Here is a 26,127-nt window from a genome sequence, read left to right on the forward strand (position 1 = left end):
AAAACTAAACAAAATATTAATTGTAAAAAAGATCGACTAAAAAGAGGACTTTTATTAAACACCCAATATTTTATTGTCTATAAATCATTGCAAAATAATTAAAATTAAGTTCTATATTTTCGTACTTTTTTTTTAATAATTGATAAAATTGTATTTTTTTTCACCTTTATATTAATATTTAAATGGTATGTAAGTTATTATTGAAGTTGCATAAGAATATAATTAAGTATTTTTCTAGTTTATTTCAAAACTCCTAACAATATACAGAATAATATAACTATCAAGACAACAATAAGTGATAAGTTTTAAACAAGCGCGACGTTGTTAATACAGAGAATATATTATGTTTATTAATGTATTTTAAAGTTCAACGCAGTATCGTCCCATCATCATTGTAATAACTAATAATAATTTAGGCAAGTTTTATAGAATTATTATGATGCCAAGTTTTATAGAAATAGGTTATTAAAGTGAAAACACACTACATATATTATTATAGGGAATATAGTTACCGGAAAAGTGTGTAGGAAATTGTGTTATAGGATAAAGTTAAACCATAGGTAATCCAAACTATCCTTTTTCCAAAAATTCGCTATTTTTTCTAGCCAATTGGATTATAGTTTCAGAGAACATACATATTATATATTATATATAAACACAATATACAATTCTTTGACTATTCTTCAGAATATAATAATAAATTATATGAATAAAACAAAATTGTAATAGAACATTTAATGAAAAAATATCATTATAATTTGAAATCAAGGGCGTATAAAAATAACAATCAGATAGTCCAGATTTGAAATTATTTATCATTCGTATTATATAGAAAAAACATACGTTTTTTGATTTAGACATTTCTCAAAGTATTTTTATTGTTTTTTTTTTTTATAAAGATCATTTTAAAATGAATATTTTTTCCCAATACCGTTTTTAAAGAAAATTTTCATTATCCATGCTAAACATCTTAACTATAATCATTAATTATATACTATATTCTAAATTGAGCGACTAATATATTGCTAACTATTTGTACTACGAACCTATGATTCAACAGTACTCAGTTTTCACATAAAATAAGATTTAAATATATTATATGTCATCATAATTTATAATATAACAATAGTTTAACAAACCACGTAGAAAAATTAATTACTAAATAATAATAATAATAATAATATAAATAAAAAATAAAAATCCTTGAAAATAAAGACTTATTCTACGCAGAATTGTATGTGACGGTTTATGAATGCATGCAAATTTAACACATCTCTTACAGTGACCTACTCAATGACAGAATGCATATTAAAACCAAGGAATAATACTTTGAAACCTACTATCGTGCATCAGAATGGCTTCCTCTGTCTTTTTAATTGTTACTAATATTATTATCAAAGTAAATATTGATGTACGTATTGTAGTACCTACCTAATTAGTATTGCAAAATTCAATAAAATTATTTACTCATTCATAAATCAACATATACATATAACACTCAAGAAATGGACAAAAATAATAATATAATATTATGTTCTATCCAAAAAAAAAAAAACAGTTATTCCATTTTTTATTTCGAAAATTAATAATATTTGTAATTAAAAAATGTTTTGTTTTAAACTGAAACACTGACACGTTTCCATTAATTTGAGTTTGTTGATAAATCAAGTATGCGCGTATAATCCAACGTGATTAATTTAGATTCACACATAGAAATTGTATAAATAAAATTTAAATTATTTAAAATACTGTTTGGATAGATAACCTATTAATTTTTATTATGTCGTCCAACAATTATTTACACATGAAACATTTTCGCAAATCTTTAAAAACAATAGCGACTTTCAATATAAGTAAAACCCAAATTATCTTGATATCTATTTCAATAATTTTTTCTTAAAGTTAAACTAGGTTATTTTTGTAGTTTTATTAATTAGTTCATTCATATTTTTTATTATTGTTAAAAATATGTCAGTTTGTATATTTTATTTTATTTGTTAATTTTTGGAATATATATATTTTTTTATATAAGCATTAAATATATAATATAGGTACTATGATACCATAAAAACTGTAATTTTAATTTTATAAATGGTATATTTCAATAATCGATAAATAATTTATTTTCTTTGTATTTTATATTTTATGTGTTACGTATTTTTAATTTTTTTTTTTTATTTGAATGTACACCCGACAATAATATTATTGAGAAAATTATTTCATATTTGTAATGGTAAGTATTGGAGAAACAACGATTCAATGTTTTTAAAATCCTTAGAACTTTATTAATTCTTACATTTAGAAAATTGGTAAGAATAAAAAAAGTTTTATGGTATTATCATAAGTGTTATGTAACAAGTTTGAAGCATTACTTATTTGGTTACGTGTACTGTTCTTATAAAAACAAAAAGAACGTTTTCTCGTTTTCCAACTTGTGTCGTATCTTTTAAGTTTTCATTTCTGAATAAAAAATTTAGTATTCACAGAGAAAAACTTCAAGAATTGTGGAGGTATTACAATACTCAATAAAAGAAATAAATCAAATCGATGGTGCATAATAGTGAATAATGGATAATAATTACATTAAGGTGGCATGTTCGTATGCTTTATTATGGGTTCCTATAGCGTTGTATCCACAAATTGAAACGTTCAAATCGTTATCATAGTATAATTATTTGAATTTCTTTTGGTATGACGATAATAATATAGAATTATAATAAAACAATCGTATGCGCCTTGAAAAGCCTGACGTATGGTTCGGAATAAATTAAGAGCCCGAAATTATATGCACTTAACCGTACCAAATATAAATTAAGTATTATCATTAAAATATCCTATAATAATATGTGCAGTACCTAAAAGAAAATGTTGAAATATAAAATTTTTTAATGTAAAATATCGTATAAAAAATAATATTATTACCATACATAATCATAAGTCTCATATTAAAGCTAGTAATAAAAACATGCACATTCCCTTGATCTTAAGATATTATTTCATTGTAGTGTTCGTCAATTTCAACATGATTTAACATTAGTTGTATTGATATAGTAAAATCCCTATAGGTTATTTTTTTGTACAATGATCGTCATTCAATGAAATGTTGTATTTTTACGCTATTCAAAGTAATATTTTTGTATAATTATCCGTTTTCTTTTTATTAAAATAGAAAAATGTATAATGGTATGTTTATTTATTGGTATATAAAATGAGCACGTTTCATGACTAACGATATTACATGGTGGCGTACTGGAGTGCGATAAGGGAACGTTCAGAAAAACTACTCCAAAGAAAAGTTATTAATTTACTTTATTTAGGTAAAAAGAAAGGTGGTCCGGGATCTAGGAAATGTTGACGTGGCGAAATATTATGATTTGTAGATCCCCGAAGTTGATAAATAATAAATCATTAAAGGATGAATAAATTATTTACTATTTGTTTATAAATTAAAATTGTCCTTTAGAGAGATATTTTTGGACGAAGAAGTTGTCTTGGGTTGTGAAGTTTAAGGTTTAAAGATTTTCTTTTAGAATTAATGTGAATCGTCCCGGTTAATCTTTTATAAATATGCGAACACAATTATTTTACAGACTTGCTCACTTGGATTGTTATATTAATTTAATTTACATAGGAATGTCATTAAAACGAAGTGAAAAAATAATATAAGTTGATTTATTTTTATTTTTCATGTTATTTTTTTGATAGTTTTTAAGATTTGTTGTGGCTAGGTTTACGTTAGTTCTAAAAGCAACTATTACTGTGTAAATGAAAATAAAATAGCTAAACTATAGTGATATTGGAGTATAGTAGATCAATAGTACATATTATATGTTACACAATGTTGTTCATAGATGCTGACTTGTGAGTTGAGGAACAACTGCTTTCATAGAACGGATATTGGAATATTCATCTTTATAACATACTACAAAAGTGCGAAGAGTAAGAAAAGATATAAACGAGAAGTATTATAGTGGAATGTGTTAGAAAAGAAGTTTTGACAAAAGCTCTTCGCGGCAAATACGATCAAACCTAGAAGTTTTGATTTTAAAGTATAACTACATTAACTACGTTTTTTTAGTGAATGGTTTGGTCATTTTTTAGGCGCTTAATGTTCAGATGGTTGGTTTTTAGAGCATTTAAATCTCTGTCCTGAAACTAAATGATAATCATATTATTATATGTATGCTTTTACTCTCGCAATCTCCGACACACAATTGATTCGACTCGAAAAATGATATCAAATTTTTCGTTGAATTGCATACGAAAATAAATTATATTTTTATTTACCTACGTCCGTTTTTACGTCGATGTATGTTAGTATATTTTACGAGTTGGTTCCCAATCGACGGTTACCGGTTTTGTCTACAGGTAACCAACGAATTGGTTCCCGCCAGCTTTCATGATAATACAATCTTGTTAAATTATAACTTTTCAAAACATTATGATATATTCAATTCCCGTTTTATACAGACTTAGGACTGTATAGAATTATACTATATAGATATATAAAATATTTCATACTTCAAACTCTATCTAGAATACCTAGGTATGGTTAAAAATGTTGCTCAATATAATTTATTCATATTATACGCTACATACGAGGTATATTGGTCAATAATAATATTTTTCCTTACATCAATAATGACAATTAAGTGAAATTAAACAATTACTTCTAGATACTACTAGGTATAAAATTATATTTATAAACTTTACCAGACATCTTGAAACCTAATAAAATATTATATGATTATTGATTTGTACATAGTATTTTGTAACAGTTGTATACTGATAAGTGATTATATTTGGGAACCAATTCGAACGGTTGTATACCGGAAGGTAATTTTTTCCGGAATCAATTCGTACACTTAATTTGACCCGGGAACCGATTCCGCATTGCCCTTTTATAATGCAGCACCGGTACAGAGTGTTGTTACCAACCAGTATAATAGGTACACAAATATTACGTATACATGCGCGGTCCGCAACAATACGTACGACAATAGCAGCTGTACCAGTGAGTACTTACCGGCTATACCGTCGACGAGAAAAGCTAATACAAGCCGATACAATATAATACACTATATATACATTATAATATACGTATATTCACATATTATCCGCATTAATCCCGAGTAATCGATGAATATTTCGTCGGTGCCGCGAACGTGACGATATTCGGCCGTATCGGCACAATAAACGGGTCCCGGGGCACGTACCTGTGTAATTTGTTGTTTAAAACACAGCGTGTGGCGGTGTTAGGTACCTAACTATATATATATATATACATATACGTATTATACGTCAGGCCGGTCAGTGAAATTGTTTAAAGACAAAAGACCACCGCCGCCGCCGCGGCAATGGCCTGGGCACGTACGCGTGTATATATAAACACGTCATCATTATTAGAGAATGGACAGTGCGGGTGGGACGTTAACTGCGGGTTGGTAGGTCGGTGTCGGAGGGGTGAGTCGGCGGCGATCGCGTCGATAAATATTCCCCGAGCGACTTGTTCCGGCCGATGACACATAACAAGTGTGCGTCCGTTAAAAACGATCATCCTTCAATACGTATACAGCACATATATTATAATATATATATATATATGGTGCTCGTTAATCACGAGCGCTCGTCTGTTTTTAATTTTCTCCGACGGCCCGCAGCTGTCACGGTCTGGCCGGCGGCAGCATTTGCAATAACCGTGAGCGAAAAGGTTCCGTTTTGAGCCACACGGCCGTAAATTGTTTGAAAAAAACCAAAAGAATCACTCGGTACAGGTATACCACAGTCTTATATTCGAAAGACGACATTTTCGCCATAAGAAGAGAATATAATATGTTTCCTAGTGCGAGTGATGTACAATAACGTTTTAATTCTATTTTTATATAATCGTTTCCAAAACAATTAGACATTAACGTTTCGTTATTTTCATATGATCAGAAAACTCAAATAACTTTTTCCATAAACGCGATGATGATAAAATAAAAATTATATCTCACAGTTTAAGTTATTCATTTCTCTTTTTACGTAGAATATTTCGTTAACTGTTGCTTATTATTTAGTCTACTTTCGCACGAAACGGTATCGTAATTTTCATATACTTTTATTATTACACAACAACTAAAAACGGCACTGTCGTAAGACCGTTAATTATAAACTTCTGAATTTATATTTGAATGAAAATTCCATTTAAATTTTAAGTTTTCTTAAGAATACCTGTATTAAATCTCTCAAGTATACTCATAGCTTTATATATTGTGTAGTAATACGTGGCACGTGCCATATACGTCGATCGTTGTTGGGATTTTTCTTAATTCGAAATCGGTTACCGAGCCATATATTCTACAGCCAATTGTTATTGTCAAACCGTTGTCTAATGACAAATTATGTGTTATATTAATAATATGCCCTGTTATTAGAAAATGTAATTTAAAAGCCATTTCGTTCAGTGTAAAAAATAAAAAGGTTTATAGCTGGTGAATAAACAGTTGTTCTTGTACAGTGAACCATAACTCGCACTTTAGCTAACTAGAACAATATTATTTTTAATTATAGCTTAGTATATTATATACGACAGTACTAAAAATCGTATAGTCATTGTATTTTTGTTACGAAAAAAAAAAATACACGCAATTCACGTTTTGTCCGGCTAATGCTCTATACAAATAAAATAATTTATTAAGCTTATGATGATTGAACTCCAAATCCGTTTATAAATATTATATTCGCCTTAACGGTACTAAGTGTAAAATACTTTAGATATGTATAAACTTGTGGTATAATTTTCTAATTAGAATGCTAAAATATTCTGTATGCGCTTATTCCACTCATTCCACCTGGAGTTTAAATCTATATTTATTTTATATCCACATGCATTTATTTCTAGACCCGAATTGATGTTGCAGACGTTTTTAATCCTTACAGAATAATGAATATAATAAGATTTATAATTTAAAAATACTTTATAATAAATAATGTTTTAAATGGTATACTTTCCGGATCAATTTTCCCATATATTTTATTTTAGTCATTGCATTGTATTAAGTTTATAAATCCCAATAGTTACATCATATTATATAATAATGAAAATACTTTTTGGATTGTGTTCTCAAAACTTTTAGAATGCAGTAGGTATAAATATTTTAGAAACCTCAAAGTGTATTCCAGTCTTTCAAACATATATATCTAGTTTGATATTCAAAAACGTCTTTTATACGTTACTTCATAATTCCTGAGTAAATATTTCAACATATTAACAACAAAAAATAATATATATTTTCACGGATTTTTTTTTTTTTTTTGTTAGACTCTATGGTCAAGTATTATATATAATATATATTCCGAGTATTACATAATATGGTTTTGTATGGTCCGAAATAAATTGATGGATGTACTTATTGGTACTTCTTATATATTTGATTCTATTCAAAACTTATTTCTATTTATCTTCAGAAAATCCTCTCGTTGGTGTTGGAATAAAATCATATATTCTTATAAAAACCCAAATTTACTTTTGGTATTTTATATGTAACGACTGATGAAATTGGTTTACAATTTTAATTTAATATATATATAACACTATATGTCTACATTATCACACGACACATTTTTTATGAAATTTGATTATAAAATATATTATATCTCAACAAGGTGATAATTTAATATATTATTTAAGCCAATTATTTAAATTAAACGAAAATAAAAATGTCTGGATGGCTGAATGATTTCGTATTCTACATATTTTATCGTAACCTACGATATGAAACTTAAACATTTATAAGATGGGTGGTAAACATTTTAAATTTATTAAAATATTTTTTAAGCCAATTTCAAGAAAAAAATATCTTTAAATGACTTTTATTTAAAAAAACGTATATATATGCTATTGGTAATTAGTACAACATGTGTACAACATTATAAGCTAAAAATATTGAATCGTTTTTTTTCACGTATTTTTATAAAAATTAATGTCAAACTGAATGGTCATAAGTCACAATTCATGACAAGCATATGGTTGTTTTAAAAATGTTCATTTATTATAATATTTATATCCTATAACCCATGTCATTAACATTATATCATTATAGTTTCGTATTCTTTTTACAAACAAATATTTGATAATGTTTACATAGCTTACACGATTATCAAATAATTGATACATTATACGTTTTACACTTTTGTTTAATATTTATAAATAAAATCTATACAAATATACCAAATATACGTCATAAATATTTGGGTATAAATATGTATTATATTTTAATATTTTGTGGAGATATCAGATATCGTTTTTTTTTTTTTTTGTATAAAATTCCTTTTGTAATTATAGCTGTATATATATATATATAGGTAGTATATGTACCTCTACCTACGTATTATTGTAAATGTTAAAAACATTTTATGATTAATATAGGTAGGTAATTCACATAAAATTACGTTCAAATAACCATTGTTTTCTCATATAGGAATGTGCATGTGTATGTGTGTTTAATATCGATATGATAATATAATTAATTTTGTAAATCAACATACGAAACGTGTTTAAAATATTTCCCTACTAAAATATATATTCCGAAAATGTTTTATACACCAAACACACACGTATGCATTGTATAAAAGGTTAACGGGGTTATTGAATTTGTACAAAAACAAGGACTTACGTGACGAGCTCAATGATATTCAGTAGGGCGAAAAACCCCCGATTACTCATTATTTATTCAAACCTTACTCAAAATATTTACAGGGTGTTATCGAGATAAATAACAAACGAGATAGTTGGGATCTTGCGATAGGAGCACGGAAAATGAACGTTACCCGGACAAAACGGATGTACTTTATTTTAGAATTTGGACAGTTATTGTACCGAAGCCGCATTATAAGAGAGTTACGGTGATGGGGTAGAAAAAAGATCAAAATTTCCCCGGGCGGTAAATTATATCCGAGATAGCAATATTGTTGACCATGATGTATACAATTTTAGACATAAGTCCCATAAATTTGAACTTTACAAATATATTATTATTAGCCTGGCTAAATAGAAAATAGAAATATATAGTGCATTATGTTGCTTACATTATACTTTCATAATACTCGTAAATTATTTTAACATCGTATAACTTACAAAGAACACATTTTTATGTTTCAATTTATTTAAAATTAATTTATTAACTGTTATTAATGATTTATGTTTATAGAATAATTTATTATATAACATTGATATAATGTAGATATCCTTTTTTTTCAATATTATATTTGAACTTGATTTTGAAATTAAACAAGATATATATATATATGTGTAAATTAAATAAATACAAATAAAAAGTTTATAACTCATTTAATTAAAACTAACAATACTCAAAATATAATATTTTACGGTAACTGGTATTAAAAATTAATTTTCAGTACCTATAATTAATTTTCTTTGAAATAAAATTATGTTATTAACATTCACAGAAGTTTCATCACAATTTTTTCAATTATATCTTATCAAAGTAAAAGTACTTGTATAGGGTAACTGAGAATAACATTTATAAATACATTATTTATTATTTGAGCCAAAACAAAATTCAAAAAAAAAAAATTAAAATAAAATAATTTTGATTAATTATCCTATATCTACATAATCTACAATACCTATTTATAATATACGTATCATAACAATTTTTATATTACTCAATATTTGTTCTAAATCAGGATCATCTGCGGATATTTTTTTCACTCTCTGTGACAAATATATGTGAAAAACTATTAATTATTATTATTATTTTGTTACCAAATAAACAGTTAGATTGTTATAACTATTCTGGAAAAATAAAATCGTGCTGACTTATCAGTTGATTAAACTCCAAATGTGAGTGTCATATATTTTGTTCGTGTATACTTATCATTGTCAGGCTATTTAATACTATAATATTCGTACAATTTTTACCATAATATATTGTATAAATTAAATATAAAATTATATAATTTATATTTATACATTTTACCTTGTACCCCCTTTCGGGCAACCCTACTCTATAGATTATATAATTTTGGTATATTTTGGTTTTTTTTTATTATTAATGTTAATCGGCAAAGATAAACAGGATAAAATTAACTGACAATTTATACATCATTATGATGAAAATTTTTAGAGCTCGAATATTCTAGTGACATCGTATATACTTATCAAACATTTTAATAATATTTCGTTTTACCTTTCATCCCCGACATCGTTATAAAAGTCACTAAATCTCTTATAAATGCTAATATTATTATAGAGCCTTTCGAAATGTTATTTTTCAAACTTGTACTGCCAACCACAATGAATCTATCATACAGCGTGAAGGGTGAATATTTTTTTATTAATATATATTACCTAACGAAATACACGATGACATTTTTGTTATACTGGAGGTCGAAAGATTGTTTTTCGACGAATTTTGCATACCGGATGTCCAAACACCTACCCTAGAGCTAAACGAAATTCGGAAGTGAAGGCTTCGCATCCGGCTGCCGTAAAATTTAAAATTCAAAAACACTACCTCACAACCTTTTGGAAACTTTTTTGTGTTTAGATGACAAAGTACTATTAATGAATTTTGCATTAGCTACCTAAAGTTTTGAGCGTGTGTGGTATGAAATACAATATAAACTATTTGCACCATTGTCACTAAAAATCTACACATTGTTGACGTTTTGAAAACGAATTAGTAAATTATGTTTTCAGTGATGTGTATACAACAATGATATATTAAACTTTCTATAATATACTAATTGTTTTAATATACCAGTGATAAATATTTGAGTTGTTGTATCATAATTACATTTATTAATAAATGGATAATGTTGTGCTCATGTTAATATATGATTTGGCTATTTTTGAGTAAAATAGCTCAAAAATTTAAATTATTGTTTTTATTAGACTTTAATAAGTTGCATAAATTGAAACTAAAATTAAATACATTTTAAATTTTAAATCTAATTTTGACGAATGATACACTAAGATAAGAGTTGAAATGAAATGATTTAGGAAAAAGTTTTATTCGGAGCGTAAAAGGGACAAGTATACTCCGAGATTCCTGGATATTTCCAGTTCTCGGAAGTCGTAGGTGGGAAGTAATTGTGGGCGATACATTTCTATATCCCAAACCGAATTTTGGCAGTGATAAAACCCATTTGGCTTGGCAGGCGTTTCATATGATTTTGTGGAAAATTGGAACGAAGTTTGTAAAAGTTATATTAAGAGCGTATAATAACTATATAGAATTTGAAAAATAAGCAAGCTGAAGCACCAGTCTCGTCATCAGAGCAAAACCAAAATGACTAAGAACTAAAAAAAAATGCAAACTTTAGTTTTTATAATTTAATTGCATTTCCTTGTGTATAATACGATAAATGTCAATTAGTTATATAGATATCTGTTAACTTTGCATGTGTCAGAGTGTTTAAACATCGGACAGACTTAAATTGATAACATGGTTTTCAATCACATTAATAATATGTATTATACTATAATGTTTACATAGATTAAAGAGTATATTTTTGTAGTGTATAAAACAATTTATAAGATATATAATAGATATTAAAAAATCAGGTGTTACAATATTTTGTGGATATCTCATAACCAATAAGTAATAATTTTATAATCCTATGAATAATATTATACTAATTTGATACTCTAAAAATATATATATTTTCTACAGAAAAATGTCAACTGCTTCCTCCTTCTTTTCTATTTATCTTTACTATGTGATATTACAATAAACTTTGGTCTTTTACTTGAACATGTTAATGGATGTACCAATGAATATTTTATTAAATTTTTTATAAAAATTATTTTCTGTAATACTATGTTTTATTATTTTAGATCAAAACCAAAGAAAAACTCCAGAAAGCAAACAAAAATGTCTTCAATTTCACAATTCAGAAAGAACAAGCTCATGTATGTCTTCAATGTCTTCTTCGGTAAATATGTTTATTTTTTTATATTTTATTATAAACTCTGATATTGATATCATTATTTTTTACAATCTATTATCTAATATTGAGTAAAATTAAAGTTTATTCTTCAAACCATTTATAAGTTTACTAAAAAATATAATAAATTATTTATTTTCTAGTGAGCCATGTGTAATATTTCAATCTTGAATTGAAAATTTTAAACTTTTTTTTCTAATTACATCTATGTAATCATTAATTATAAAAAAAAAATATAAATTATACTATTTTATTTTCGTCTTGTCCAATATTTATGTTAAAAAAAACAGCCTTAAACAACTAAATTTATATTTAAATTACTAATAATATTCAATCAAATAAAGTCATAATCCGTATTCATAATATACATATACAATCGATATTTGAGATGTCTTCATATTAAATACATTTAACTGATTTCAACAAAATACATAAACAAATTATTAATAAAATATCTTGATAATAGAATTAGATGATTGTACATTCGAAAATTGTAATTTGTTAAGGTAATACTTATAGACTACTAATATTATGGAGAATATTATATTACATTTTACTCATCATGACAGTCACTTATATAACCTAAAAATATGAATTTGGACGATAAAGATTCTAGAACTACTCAACTACTCCACAATACTTAATAAATGTTTAATTATAAACTTTATGTGTCATATTTAGATATTATTTAATTTTGATGAATATTGTAACTTATGAATTCTCGTGTCTCTTTCAAAAACTTTCTCAGAATTCGTAATTACATATTATTGTGGCATAACAAGTTAAAGTAGGGTACCTTACTCGTGGTATTAATTTTTAATATCATAAGCTAAATGTTAAGTTATCATTGCTCATAAGTTATACATTATATCTAAATTCTGATGAATCTCAACGAGGCAAACATTTTCCTTACTTTATAATACACAATATTATTAACAAATCTAAATATTACACAATATCAGTATAGGCATACAGTAACTAATAATATTTTTATTTTGCATATTTTAAACCAATAATATAAAATTTAGTTTCCTAATAATTATGGTTAGTTTGATTTCTACCTATTTTTCACCAACTAAAGTATGGTATACGGCATATAGTCCGTATTATATATTAACCATATAATGTATTACCTATGTAGTACTGTACTTTATTTTATTTTATCTAGTAGCTTGGCACGTTTGGACCTTACTGAAGTTTTGAATTTCAACTGAATAGAATATCATTTTTCTATTTGTTTTTTATCTTATTTTTCTAACAAATAAATTAATGGTTAGGTACTGCTTATTTACCAACCAATTATAACCCATCGTCTATCAAAACAAATAATAACGTTTTGAACTCATATAATATACGTAGAAGGTAGTTAAAATAGAATAGATACAGTCATATACACCAGTCTAGACTATAATTACTCAATAATATGCTCAACTCAATTATTAATTTATGAATGTTTACACGTTTTAATCTTTTAACACGTTCACTTTCTTATGTCTAATAAGTAATTTAATATAGCTTATAAATCAAATTATTCTCCGATAAAAATTTAAATATTTAATATTGGTCTATATAGACCAATCAACAAATATTGTTTTAAGTTTAAAAAGTTCAATAATTTAGGTTTTTAATAAAACAGAAGACACTTTGTGTCCAAGAAATATTATCTTCTACTCAAATAAATAGTAAAATTAATCTACAAAAAAGCATAACCTACCTACGCTTTTTTTGCCTTAATAATATAAAATGGATTATACCGTAATATTGAATATAATTAGACTTGTGGCAGAGACAAATATCCTATACGATAGTAAATATTATATTTTGTGTAGATTTATTAAAGAAACTGTAACTTAAATTATACAATATCTGGTATATTACAAAGATAATTGATAAAAATGTACTGCAAAATTATTACAATGATTTATTTAATAAAAACATTGTACAAAGTTGACAGAAAAAAATGTACAATAGGTACAAAGTAAACAAATTACTTAATAAAAAATAAATATCATTTGCAGATATAAAATTGTTTTATAAGCTATAAAAGCTATATTAAGTTTTACATATACAAGTATAATTACTTACAATGTAATATATCTTAACTAAATTCATGAAACTCAATTTAGATAACAAATAAGTAATTTCTTAAATAAATCATAATAATTCGAAAATATCGGTATAATAAAATATGAGTATACCGGTATGTTTTTACAAAGACATTTTCATTCAAAATTACAAATACAGACTTATTAAATTGAAAACTAAAAACTGTTATTTATTCAAAATATTAGATATAAGAGATAATCAAATAACACAAATTCCCTACAATACAATAATATTTTATATCTTGATAATATATTTATACATAATAATCTTACTAGTGACTAACGAGTCTGGTTTTTAAATTATACTACATTAGGTACCTACTTTAAGATTTTAGATTTAGAATTAAAACATCAAAATATATATTACATGAGCGTAAAACAAATTAATGACTAGTTTAGGATTAGGGATAAAGTAAAAATACTAAGCTAAAAATTATGTCAGATACATGCACGATTTTAATTTTTATATTTTATTATAAAAAACTACAGAGTGATTTACTAAGCTGTGTACTGCCCTCCCCCACATAAATTTTATCGTTGAATAAACGAATAAAACAGAGAAATCATTTTTTTTATTCCTATATTGATTTACACAAAATAATACGGAAAAAGGATTTATTAAATATAAATAACGTGGATGAACATTTAAGTCTTCTACTAATAAATATTTTGTTTAAATTTAGCTTAAAACGCAGGAAAATTAATCCAAACATTATAAACTTTAGACGACTATTCAAATATTGCATATATACAACATACGTTCATATGTGTTTACGAAACTTGAAAAATAAAACCTGTCCTATGTTTTAAATGCGCCTTATTATAGTTATCCAACTAACATATTTTAACTAACAGTTTCAAACTAACATATAGTTATATAGGTGTAATAGTTTTAACTTTTAATAATACATACTTAATAAAGTACAAACACCAACTCCGAGTACACAAAATACATAATAGTATAATTAGTATAAGTGAATTAATGTTGCAATGAAGGAACATTCATTTATCAATTATTTACAATCTATAATTACTAAAAAGTAGTGAAAACTCCCATATAAACTTTTCAAATATAATATAATAAGTATTCCGAAATAGCTCCGTATTAAAGCTGCTTTCTTGCGGTGTAATATATGATAATCTAATACCTACTCAAAAAACCATTCATCCAAAGATTTATGTGAACAGTTTTCTCAAACATTGTAGTTTAATATTGTTCTAAATCTGTATTTTATTCGTATATTAAAATAAATATTACATTTGTACAAAATGTACGATATTATTTTACTACTATTAGTAGTTACTCGTTTTATTTTTTATTTAATCTCGATTCATTACTTATATTATTCTAAATCTGATCTCTCCTACGTATAATATCTATTATATTAAATTGTCAATTTAAAAAAAATATTATTTTTATTTTAACAACAAATATAAAAACTGCTTTTCAACCACAATAATGATGTCTGTCACTCAATCCGCAAATTATATAAACTACGGCTATTAATAGTCTTATACATTTTCATGTTTTTTTTTTTTTTTGTAGTTTAAGTTAAAAACTGCTAAAATATTTTCAACGAAAAATCTTTTACAGTAATGCTAAATTTATTTAATGTTAAACAAAAAACCAAAAAAAAACCCTGTAAAGTCAACTTCTATAAACCAAATGTTATAATTTATGTATAAATACTAAAACGTTAGTCTAAGATTTACAAAACTAAAACTTTCCCTAGAGATTTATTTATCTGTCTGTTTACTTGCAGTATTTGTTATTAGCAAAATTTATGCTGCCAATATAATCCACATTCCCAAGTGTACATAAAAGTATGGAGTTTACGTTGGATAATTTTGAAATGCTTTAAATGATTTTTTTTTTTTTATTTCGTTTCAAAATTTATAAGATATTTAACATAATAATAACATAAAAACGTAATATTTGATAACAGTTTTAGAAATAACCAATGTAGCGGTTATGAAAAAAAACTTTTTAATTTATTGCAGGATAACCATTCATCATTTTTATATATTCATATATATATACATGAAAGGTTAACTTTTTATACATTAATTACATTTCTGTTATTTATAAACTTTATGAACACCATACGAACGAGACAATCAAAGTTATGAAGTATTTAAAAAAAGGCATAAAGTCACCTAATCGTCCAAAACTAAAATCTTCCAAGTTGTTGCGTAGTCTCTGTGACTCATGACATTGATAAATTCAACCATGATAACGGTTGAAAGTTCATTTTTTAACGCTTGCAGTCCGAAGAGGATCCAACCGAGTATCTTAAACAATTATATCTGAACTAAGGAAATCGTTCGGGCAGGAAATTATAATATTATCCAGGATTCACCGTTCTGTCACGCACGATTTCTGTGTATCCTCCAACAATCGACAATGTAATGACCCGGCGACTGGTGATAGAGTATTTCGTATGTACACTCTGAGATTATTCGATCAAGAATAGACTGTTTAATCGTTGGACATTTGCGAAAATTACATCGGGGACTGACGCCGTTTGGCTAACTCAATTTTTCCAAGCGTCTCTATGTAGCTAGCATTGAAAAGTATTTGAATACCTATAATATTTACATAATATAATATTTACTCTTGTACGTTGTACTCGATAACGTTTTAAAAAAAATTGTATTTCCATAGGTTAGGTCAATATTAATTTTAGGTATAAAATGTTAGTACAGGTTTTAAAAAATATTAATACATATTGAATATATGTATAAGTTTTTAATGTATTTAATAACTTATATTTTAGTTCATAAACAATTTAGTTTAAGGATATCAAAATTAATAATTTTTTAAGAATAATATCGTATTGTTAACCAAAGCGCTGATGTTTACATTTACTATACAATTGTTTCCTTAGACTAATCTAAATGGGTTACACTATGATTTATGTGCGATTCATTAATATTAGTATAAATTAAACAATTTTTAAAGCTCTAGATAACAACTCAGAGGAAAACTAATTATACTAAAAACAAACTATGTTCAATACGATATGTCCTTGCTTCTCCTAAAACATAAAACCTTGGAAAATTTTAGTCAGGCATGATAAATTAATAGTGTATCATGATCATAACTTATTTTTAATATTTGAAAACATTTTATGAACACTGTTTTAAGTATTTGAGTTGTATTTAATATACTTTTTTTTTTAAATTTATTGTACACTTGATAAAATACTTTTTAAAACACTTCCGATCATATTCTCAAGTCACCTCTATCTAGAATACAGAAGTTCGGTCGTATTATTATTATCTCTGTCGTCCGCTATTTTCAGTGGTTCGACCACTTTACGAATTTTATCGGAATAGTTCCATGCCGGATTGAATGCTTGCTTTCAAATGTCGACATCTCTCCAGTTCATTTCACGACCTTATATTATATTGGTTACAACAAAAGGCTAAATTTTGGGAACCTGAGGACGCCGGCCGACGAAAATCCAACAAAAAGAGATTAATGGACTATGTTAACGGATTTATCGTTATCAGTAGCTAAACAGCTTTTACTGAAGAAAAGGTCAATATTTACAAACATTTTTATAGCGTATGGTATTTGATGTTCCACGTTTAAATTATGTTAATTTTAAAATAAATGTACTCTAACTAATTTATTATATCGTCTTAGAGAAACCACAGTAGCCCGATAACAGTTTTGCATGAAAATTACGTCAAAGGAAGAGTAAATAAAAAAAAAACACTGTTACTCTGCTTATTTCGGATGCATTAAAAATAATAATACATAGAAATAATTTGGTATCAGAATATAGTAACAAATATAGTAAAAATATATTGATTTAGCAAACACAGCAGTTTTCAATGTTTATTCGATCAATCATATTCAATGAAGTATAAATATTTAAAAAGTTTTATCATTATATTATTATTTTTTATGTATATAAATATAATATTTACATTCAAAAATCATAAACAAAACAGTTCATAGTAAATATTTTCCGTTAATGTATTACTCTCTTCTTTTAAATTAACAAATAGATGATTGCTGATAATATATTATCTTTTTTTTTAATATTCTTTTGATTATTATGAATGTTAAATTAATTTCAATATTCTTGTAAATGTAATATATTTAGTATACACTCATAATTAATGCAAATTGACAGAATAAAAGAAAGTTAAAAATATCATAAAATACTATATTATACAAAAGGTTGCTCCTCAAACTTTACTATACTTTTCGTAGAGCTGTTATAAAAATTACTAACCATACAAAAAGTTATAATATTTAAACAGCAAAGTTTAGCGCTTAGTTTATTAATAATAGTGAACAGTGTACATTATACATATTATTATTTTTTTTTTAATATTGAACATATTTACCGCCTAGTATTACAATTTTAAGTACTTGTTCAACATATTATTTTGTTCTAGATTTTTTTTAACTACGAAATACAATATAATATTATCAATTGCGGTTAGGTGCATACAAACGTACGTATTAAAATTACTACAAAGATGACTAATATTTATTATAAGTCTTATAAAATATACCCATTTGTTACATCAGTAGTATGGATTTTTACTATTTTTAGCAACCATTAGCCAGCGTGTACTACTAATAATAAATTAACTTTTCTCTTTTCTCTTGTTTCATCTTATATACGATCTCTAAATTGCAAAATATAATTATTTCAACATCATATAATGTTATTATACCAATTTAATCTAAGATAATTATTAGATTTGGATATTTACGTACACGCATAGATACGTAATTGATTAATCGAACTATTTGAATATCAATTTATTATCAAACTTAATTAATTGAAATATTAAACTTATAACAAGACTCTTATTTAAATTAAATTTTAAATGATTGAAACACGTTTCGAATAGAACTGTATAGTGTATACTATATATTATATTACCCATATATCGATCTATTGGCTTTTTCAATGATGTGTGTTTTTTATTGTATAGGGAAATATTTTTAAGATATAACAAAAGTACCTCAATGAAGTATCTTACCGTTTGTCTAAACATTGACCTGAAAGCAAAAACATAATATTTAGTATTTTAGATTAAAATGGGTTAAATATACAATTCAGCAGTTTCAGAAATAAAATCTCGCTTGTAAACATTCTCACTATAAAACAACAATAAATCTTGTATGCATATTGTAAAATACAATATATATACTTAACAATACAAAATCATACAGGTATCATATAATATTATTTTAAAATTAAAAATTAATGTTTGTTGTAGTAGGTTATAGACTTATAAATGTTTTTATAATATTGTTGATATGTATAATCTATAAAATGAAACTTTTTATACAAGTACCTGTTGTGTTTGTCCGTCGCTACTTTCGATGCCATGGATACTAATACCATTATTGATTGTATAATAAAAATATTAAAATACTACATTTTTAAGTGCAGGTGCATATTGTTGCTTTTTAAAGTTTAGTTTCTTTCACGAAATTGTTTAATGTATGGTTAATTATTGCTTCCATTGATATTTCGTTTAACAAACACAATAAATTTATCACGTATATTTATATATATATATATATATATATATATATTTACTGTAGTTGGTAGTATTACATTTAATATAACTAACATTGGGTAGTTATTGATTATATTTAATTTTAACATGTGAAATTATGCAAAGTTGTCAAGTAATGCCCCTCCTCACCATTTAATATGAATTTCATTACACTAGTTTATTACTTTAAAATTATTTAAATAAGAAATTATTTCAACTAAATCCTATTCTTAATATTAGTAAATAAAATATTTTACAGAATACCTAAATTATAATTTATAATATAATACGTTTAATAGTTGCCATTGGTTATAAACATTTTGAAATTGTCGAATCACGAAAACAGTATAAAGCCGTTTTCCTATAAATTACGATAATAATTTTTTCCAAGCACACACGCTCGTATCCTCCAGCTGTTTCCGTAAATGCGATGGCCGACATTGAAAATCTTTCTCCGTGGTCAATCTTTCATTATGACGTCTATGGGCTATCGTATAACTGTCAAACACTTGCCCGATGTAATTGGACGATTATTAACCGTTATTTTTTGGTATGTTTCAGATGTCAACTCCAGCGGCACCATCGACAAGAAAGATTTCGAGATCGCCATCGAAGTGAGTGATTACTGTTAAATTTTTCAATGATAATTTATAATTTACGTATGCCGATAGATTAATACGATATCATCGTGTATGATGACTTTAATAAGGTAGTGAATTATTAACACGAAGGTATTCGATAATAACATCGCGTACAGTATTGTATATTTTCAACAGTACAATATTTTACATCATGTTCATGACACTGTTCAATATTAAAAATTTACATAATTATGTTTGATTGCTTCTAAACACTGAAACTATATCATTTGAATAAAGTCAGAACTTAGAACTTGGTACATTGAAAAGATTAAAAAATTAAAACCAATGAAAACAATTAATTAAATTATGGATTGATAGTTGTATATCTATTGTTATATACATATTTTACTAATTATAGTATAATATGTTTTATTGTATATAATAATAATTCATTATTTTAAATAATATATTTTCATCACTCGAAAATATTACATCATACATGATGTAGTATTTCAAGAACATTTAACTGATAAAGGGATGCAGTATTTATTAATTCAAAAAATCGAGTACAGGAATACGTACAGGATAAAAATTTAAATTTTAAAACTTTCATATGTTTTTAATAAAAAATATCAAACATAATATGTTAAAAAGGATAATATATTATCCATAAATTTTCCTGGAGTAAAAATATAATAGATCTATCGTGAATCTAGGAACACCTGGGCAAATAACGTGCATCAGTGGTTTTACGGTAGTTTATAGCAGTTTCTCGATAAACCACAAGAAAATTACAAAAATTACTTCTTTTAAGTACTATTTGGGTAAAATTTCCGATCACTATCGGAATATATATTATAAAACTTTATAAACACTCTTTCTACTTTAAAAGTTTCAACAGACATTAGTACTAAAAAAATCGCATTATTGTAAAATCAATTAAATTTATTGAACCACACAGAAATTATTAATTTTAGTAAGTATAATATACGTCGTATTGTCTGCACAATAAATTAAAATATAAATTGAAATAACGGTATAGGGAATATAATATAATAGTTTTTATATGGATTTAGTATAAAATATCTTAAATAAATACAGATAATAAAACGTGATATTTGACTCAATTCTAAAAATATTTATGATTTTATTATTCCCACATCAATACCAAGCTTTTTATTATTGCATAACTAAATTTATTTAAAAACTTTAAAACTTTTTAATATTTCATCTATTGTGTAACTCACGTATTAGCCGTTGATTCACTGTTTTAATTTAAAAAAAAAACTCACACGCACAATTTATTTCGTGGTGTGAATAAAGGTTAGATTATATGATAATAATATAAACCTTTCATCAACCAATCTACTTTTATTAGAGAACATTATTTTTTGACAACATATTTTATCTTCTACAGTTGATATGTGACACATAAACAAGTGTTTGAATATTTTAACTTTGATGGTTCATAATATGTTCAACAGATTAATTTAAATTTCATATTATATCAATATTAGACTACCTTTTTATAAAACTGTATCCAGACTCTCGACTTTTATTTTATTTTTCCATCCATAATATTTATCTCAAAATTTAAGATTGAGGGATACTTGGAATAAAATGTATTTATATATTATATTTTTATGCGTCCTTATTATTTATTATACACGTAGTACCATGTATACCCCATATGCGGTATCCCGAATATTTCAAATGTACGTATTGCGGACATTATCCTCGTATCCAGCTAGTTGGACTATCACGTCCCGAGATTCCATTTTAAATTTAGCTCTAACATCATGTGTAGTGTGTCCATATTTGTATTGAAATAATAATAATGTACAGTGTACTAAAGTTTTGAAAATTGAAGTTTGATTTGGAAAACGCGTGTCATATATCTTTTTGAATTGAATTTATATATATATTTTTTTTTTTTGAATCATAGAAAATCACGTTTGTTGCATGTGTGCTTTATTAGACTTTTTTTTAAAGTTTCGAATGTTACTAAAGTTATGCAAACAATTTTATTGCAACAAATAATAAACTTGGTATATTGCCAACAAGTCAGAAGTAATCAGACGTACCATCACCTCCATAAATTACGTAATACAAACAGATTTTATGGTTTCTCTCTAATTGTTAATGTAATGTTTTCAAAACACCTTTAGCCAAACCCGGTTATTCTTCAAATAAACTAAAAAAGTAATTTAAAAATCAAAAACTAACAACAATTGATTTTGTTTTAAAATCTAAGCGGAGTTATAGGGATGTATTATATAGGTTCTGCAATGATTTGTTCATGTTTTTTTTTTATGTTTGTATCTGTCATCACGTTTTTATATAATCTCCAACTTGAGAATTTATTCTGTAAGCAAATGTATACTGGTTAATACTAAAGATAAAAATAGGGAAATTCCTGTATTTTTCGTAACAGTAGAGAAAATCTTAAATATGAAAACAGTAGGAAAACGGCAAATACATTCTATTTAGCTTTCTTTTCAATGCAATTCTAGTGTTTCAGTCTAATTAAATAAATTAAAAATTAAAAATTAAAAAGTGATATAAATTGACATTTTACTGTATACCACGGAGGAATATAAATAAATCCCGTTAATCGTTTGACGGATTTATCCAATTTTTCGTCAACTTTACTCTTACATTATATATAACTTTATATATTTACTCTACATTGTTTATTTTACTTATACATTTATTCTTTTCGAAATAATCCTTTTTCGTCAAACCACATTGCCATCACTTATCTAACTTTTCCACACACTACCATTACTGTCTTTTTATATTTTTCTTTGCAAACAACTATATCTTAAGCTTCTTTCCACCTGTATACTACGTAATAATAAATAACGCGCCTAGGCTATACATATTTCACTATTTCACAGTATTTTCTTATAAACGTATTTATTTATAAGTTCGAGTTTTCATTACTTTAGTACACTTTAAATGTAAAATTTAATATTATACAAATTAAGAATTGAATAACTGAATAATCTCTTAAAAAATTGATCACATTTTTAAAGAACCCATTTAAAAAATCTTTTCAAAGCAAATATATAGATTTTATTATGAATATTAACTCTTATCTCAATTTAAACTGACATTATAATTTGCATAAAATGCTGTAAGAAAACACTAATATTTAAAAACAATGGTAATTGGACTATGAAAAACTTAACCTTACAAATAACAAGTTTATTGTTTTATTGTATAATTTCTATAGAGTTTGTTTCTTTATACCAAAATGTAATTTCTTTAATTTCTTTGAAATATTTAAGTAAACATAGCAAGCATTTAATACAGAGTATTAAATTGAATTATTTAAAAGTACTAGTTACATAGTATTTGAATGCAGAACACTGGAGAAAGCAAATAAACAATAAAAAATAATTTAACAAACCCTAAGATTGTAGTTAATTAATTTGTTTTAAAAAAAAATATGCGTACCTACTGTATAATACGTGTTATTATAGGTACCTATAGTATATTTAAGCTATATATTATTATACTCTTAATAAATAGATGTATAATAAAGCTATTAAAAACTTAATACATATAATATAATATTTATATGCTCTTGGGAATAACTCTGGCCATGAAAAGTAAGCCCAAGGTAATATAAAATCAATAAAATAGTAGTTGGTAGACATATTAGGAAATTTAGAAACCATCAAACAATAAGATAGTAATCGAATAAAGTTAGTGTACAGGCGTCCGTTTTGTCCAATATTATACAAGTCATGAGAACACATCAATTATGGATAATTTGGATGAATATTAAATATAGCTTTGTGAAAATTATAATTACGTATTATAATTCGCAGGACATTTAGGTATATGTAGCTTATACATACTTCCCTGCTACTGCCAAAAGCAGTAACTACAAAAATCAAATTTTTGGGAAATTGAACTTTTGTGTTTTTTTGTAATTTTTTTACTTAATTGAAAACTCTAAGTACTCTTTTTGACTGGAATAGATGGAAATGTATGCTAGAAATTCAAAAATTCTATTAGCTTTGTGATTAATAAATTATTTTTGACAATTTTCACATAATATTACAGTTACTGCATTTCTCTTATTATATCATATATTGGTGCAATGTATAAAACGCAGTACTATCATATCGTAAAACACTGCTAGAAGAAAATGCAGTAAGCCAGTAACAACATCAATAATCAATTTATACAAATAAAAAAGATACTTCTGAATCATATTAATTTTAATACTTTTACTTTCGTAATATTATGCCAAGTTATCATTAGATAGACAAAACAAGTTACGACAGTTGCGCGGCAAATGATGATGATAAAGTTATTGTATTAATAGAAGAAAACGCAGTAAAAACATTTAATATTTTAATCCGGACGATAAACGCAGTAACTACAAAGCACATACTGCTTTTAATTGTAGGAATTGTTAATTACTGCGTTTTACTCTAGGAAAAGTATGATTTTTTGTAAATGTATTGTAGTTACGACTTTTTTTAGTTAAATTTTAAGCCACTAGATGTCAATTTTCGTATATTTAACCTTAATAAAATTAGAAGTAGAATAATCTCATTAACAATATGACCTCAAAACCTCATTTTTTATATTTTTGTAGTTACTGCTTATCACAGTAGCAGGACAACATAGGTATCAAGAACTCATTTAAGATCTTTTGATAAAAATAAAAATGGTGGTTTAGTCAGATATGTAATGTTTGTAATTTGTGTATGTAAAATTATTGTAATTCAATTGCATAACAGGATTTGCAAACTTAAAGCAGTCGTTTTGCTCTTTTGAATAAATGCACTGTAAGAGACCCTGCTGGTTTTATGGTGGATGGTCGTGGGGAAGATAATTATTACAAAAATACAATCTTATTTTATGGTTTTTTTGTTATTAATGTGTTTGCACACAACATGGAAATTAATAATACAACGGTGATGACTACCCGTGAAAATAATCGTTATACAGTTAGGGATTTCCGTTTTCTGCTCAAGTGACCCTCATTTGTTATCACTGATTTTTGCCAAAAGAAAAAGAAAAAAATATATTTTTTTAGATATTTTTTGAGAACTCCTTAATATTCAGTATTATTACTATTATTCAATCGCGGCCGGAAACCGTTGTCGGGCGTGTTACCGCAGACGCTAAAGAAAGCTTCAGACAGCCAAAACCGCAACGGACGCGAAAAACTATTTACCTATTGATTTTTGAATTGATTACTCAACTGTGTTGATTTTGTTGTTTGTATAATGTCTGAAAATATTAAAGTAATAACGAGTAGCCGATGGCATATTATGCTAATTTACAGAAATATTCGCAATATTCGCATACACCTCAAAATGGCTTTATGCGGTGAAGGTACTACATTTTATAACTTAAAATATTTCGAAGTTAAACTATTTAGTGATACTTGTAATGACTGATATTTATATTGTACCTATAGATGCCGTTTATACAATTCCTTTAATTTAATAAAATAATAATAGTTATCATGATATGATATAAACACTACACGAGGTAAGGTAAAGTGAGTCGCGTATAATATCATAATCATTGCAATTTGATAGATTTAGATTCAGGGGTTCTCGATAAATATCTAAAATAATATATTAATTTATTTTCATGAAAATCGGAATATTTATAACGCGGAAAACGGCCATGGTGATCACGGTCAAGGGTTACTTTGGCGGAAAGCGGTTATGCCCGTACGGGCCCGGTAGATAAACCGCGAATGATGTCGGTTTGAAGGGTAGAACTGTAGAGGTCAACTTCATATTTTGAATAACGTAGAGCAAGCCTATAGCGGGTTTCACAGGCATGTGTAAGATTCGCGCGTTTCAATTTACATAATATTATTTTAAATCGTATGCGTCGATAGCGAGGGTGATGTGTGGCCTAGAGCTAACCGCCGGGCTATGTTTACGAATTGCAAACAATATAAT

General features: G+C 25.9%; 1 protein-coding gene across 1 annotated transcript in view; it reads left to right on the top strand.

Moving 5' to 3' along the window:
* The window catches only part of LOC113557966 (calexcitin-2), a 76,845-nt gene that overhangs the window by 31,688 nt on the left and 19,030 nt on the right, over positions 1-26,127 (top strand). The window contains exons 2-3 of the mRNA XM_026963507.1: positions 11,846-11,943; positions 20,160-20,212. Coding sequence (XP_026819308.1) covers positions 11,883-11,943; positions 20,160-20,212 — 114 coding nt within the window. The 5' untranslated portion in view covers positions 11,846-11,882. The remainder of the gene's footprint in view (positions 1-11,845; positions 11,944-20,159; positions 20,213-26,127) is intronic.

This window comes from Rhopalosiphum maidis, chromosome 4 (genome assembly GCF_003676215.2).
Source record: "Rhopalosiphum maidis isolate BTI-1 chromosome 4, ASM367621v3, whole genome shotgun sequence".
Classification (NCBI taxonomy): Eukaryota; Metazoa; Arthropoda; class Insecta; order Hemiptera; family Aphididae; genus Rhopalosiphum; species Rhopalosiphum maidis.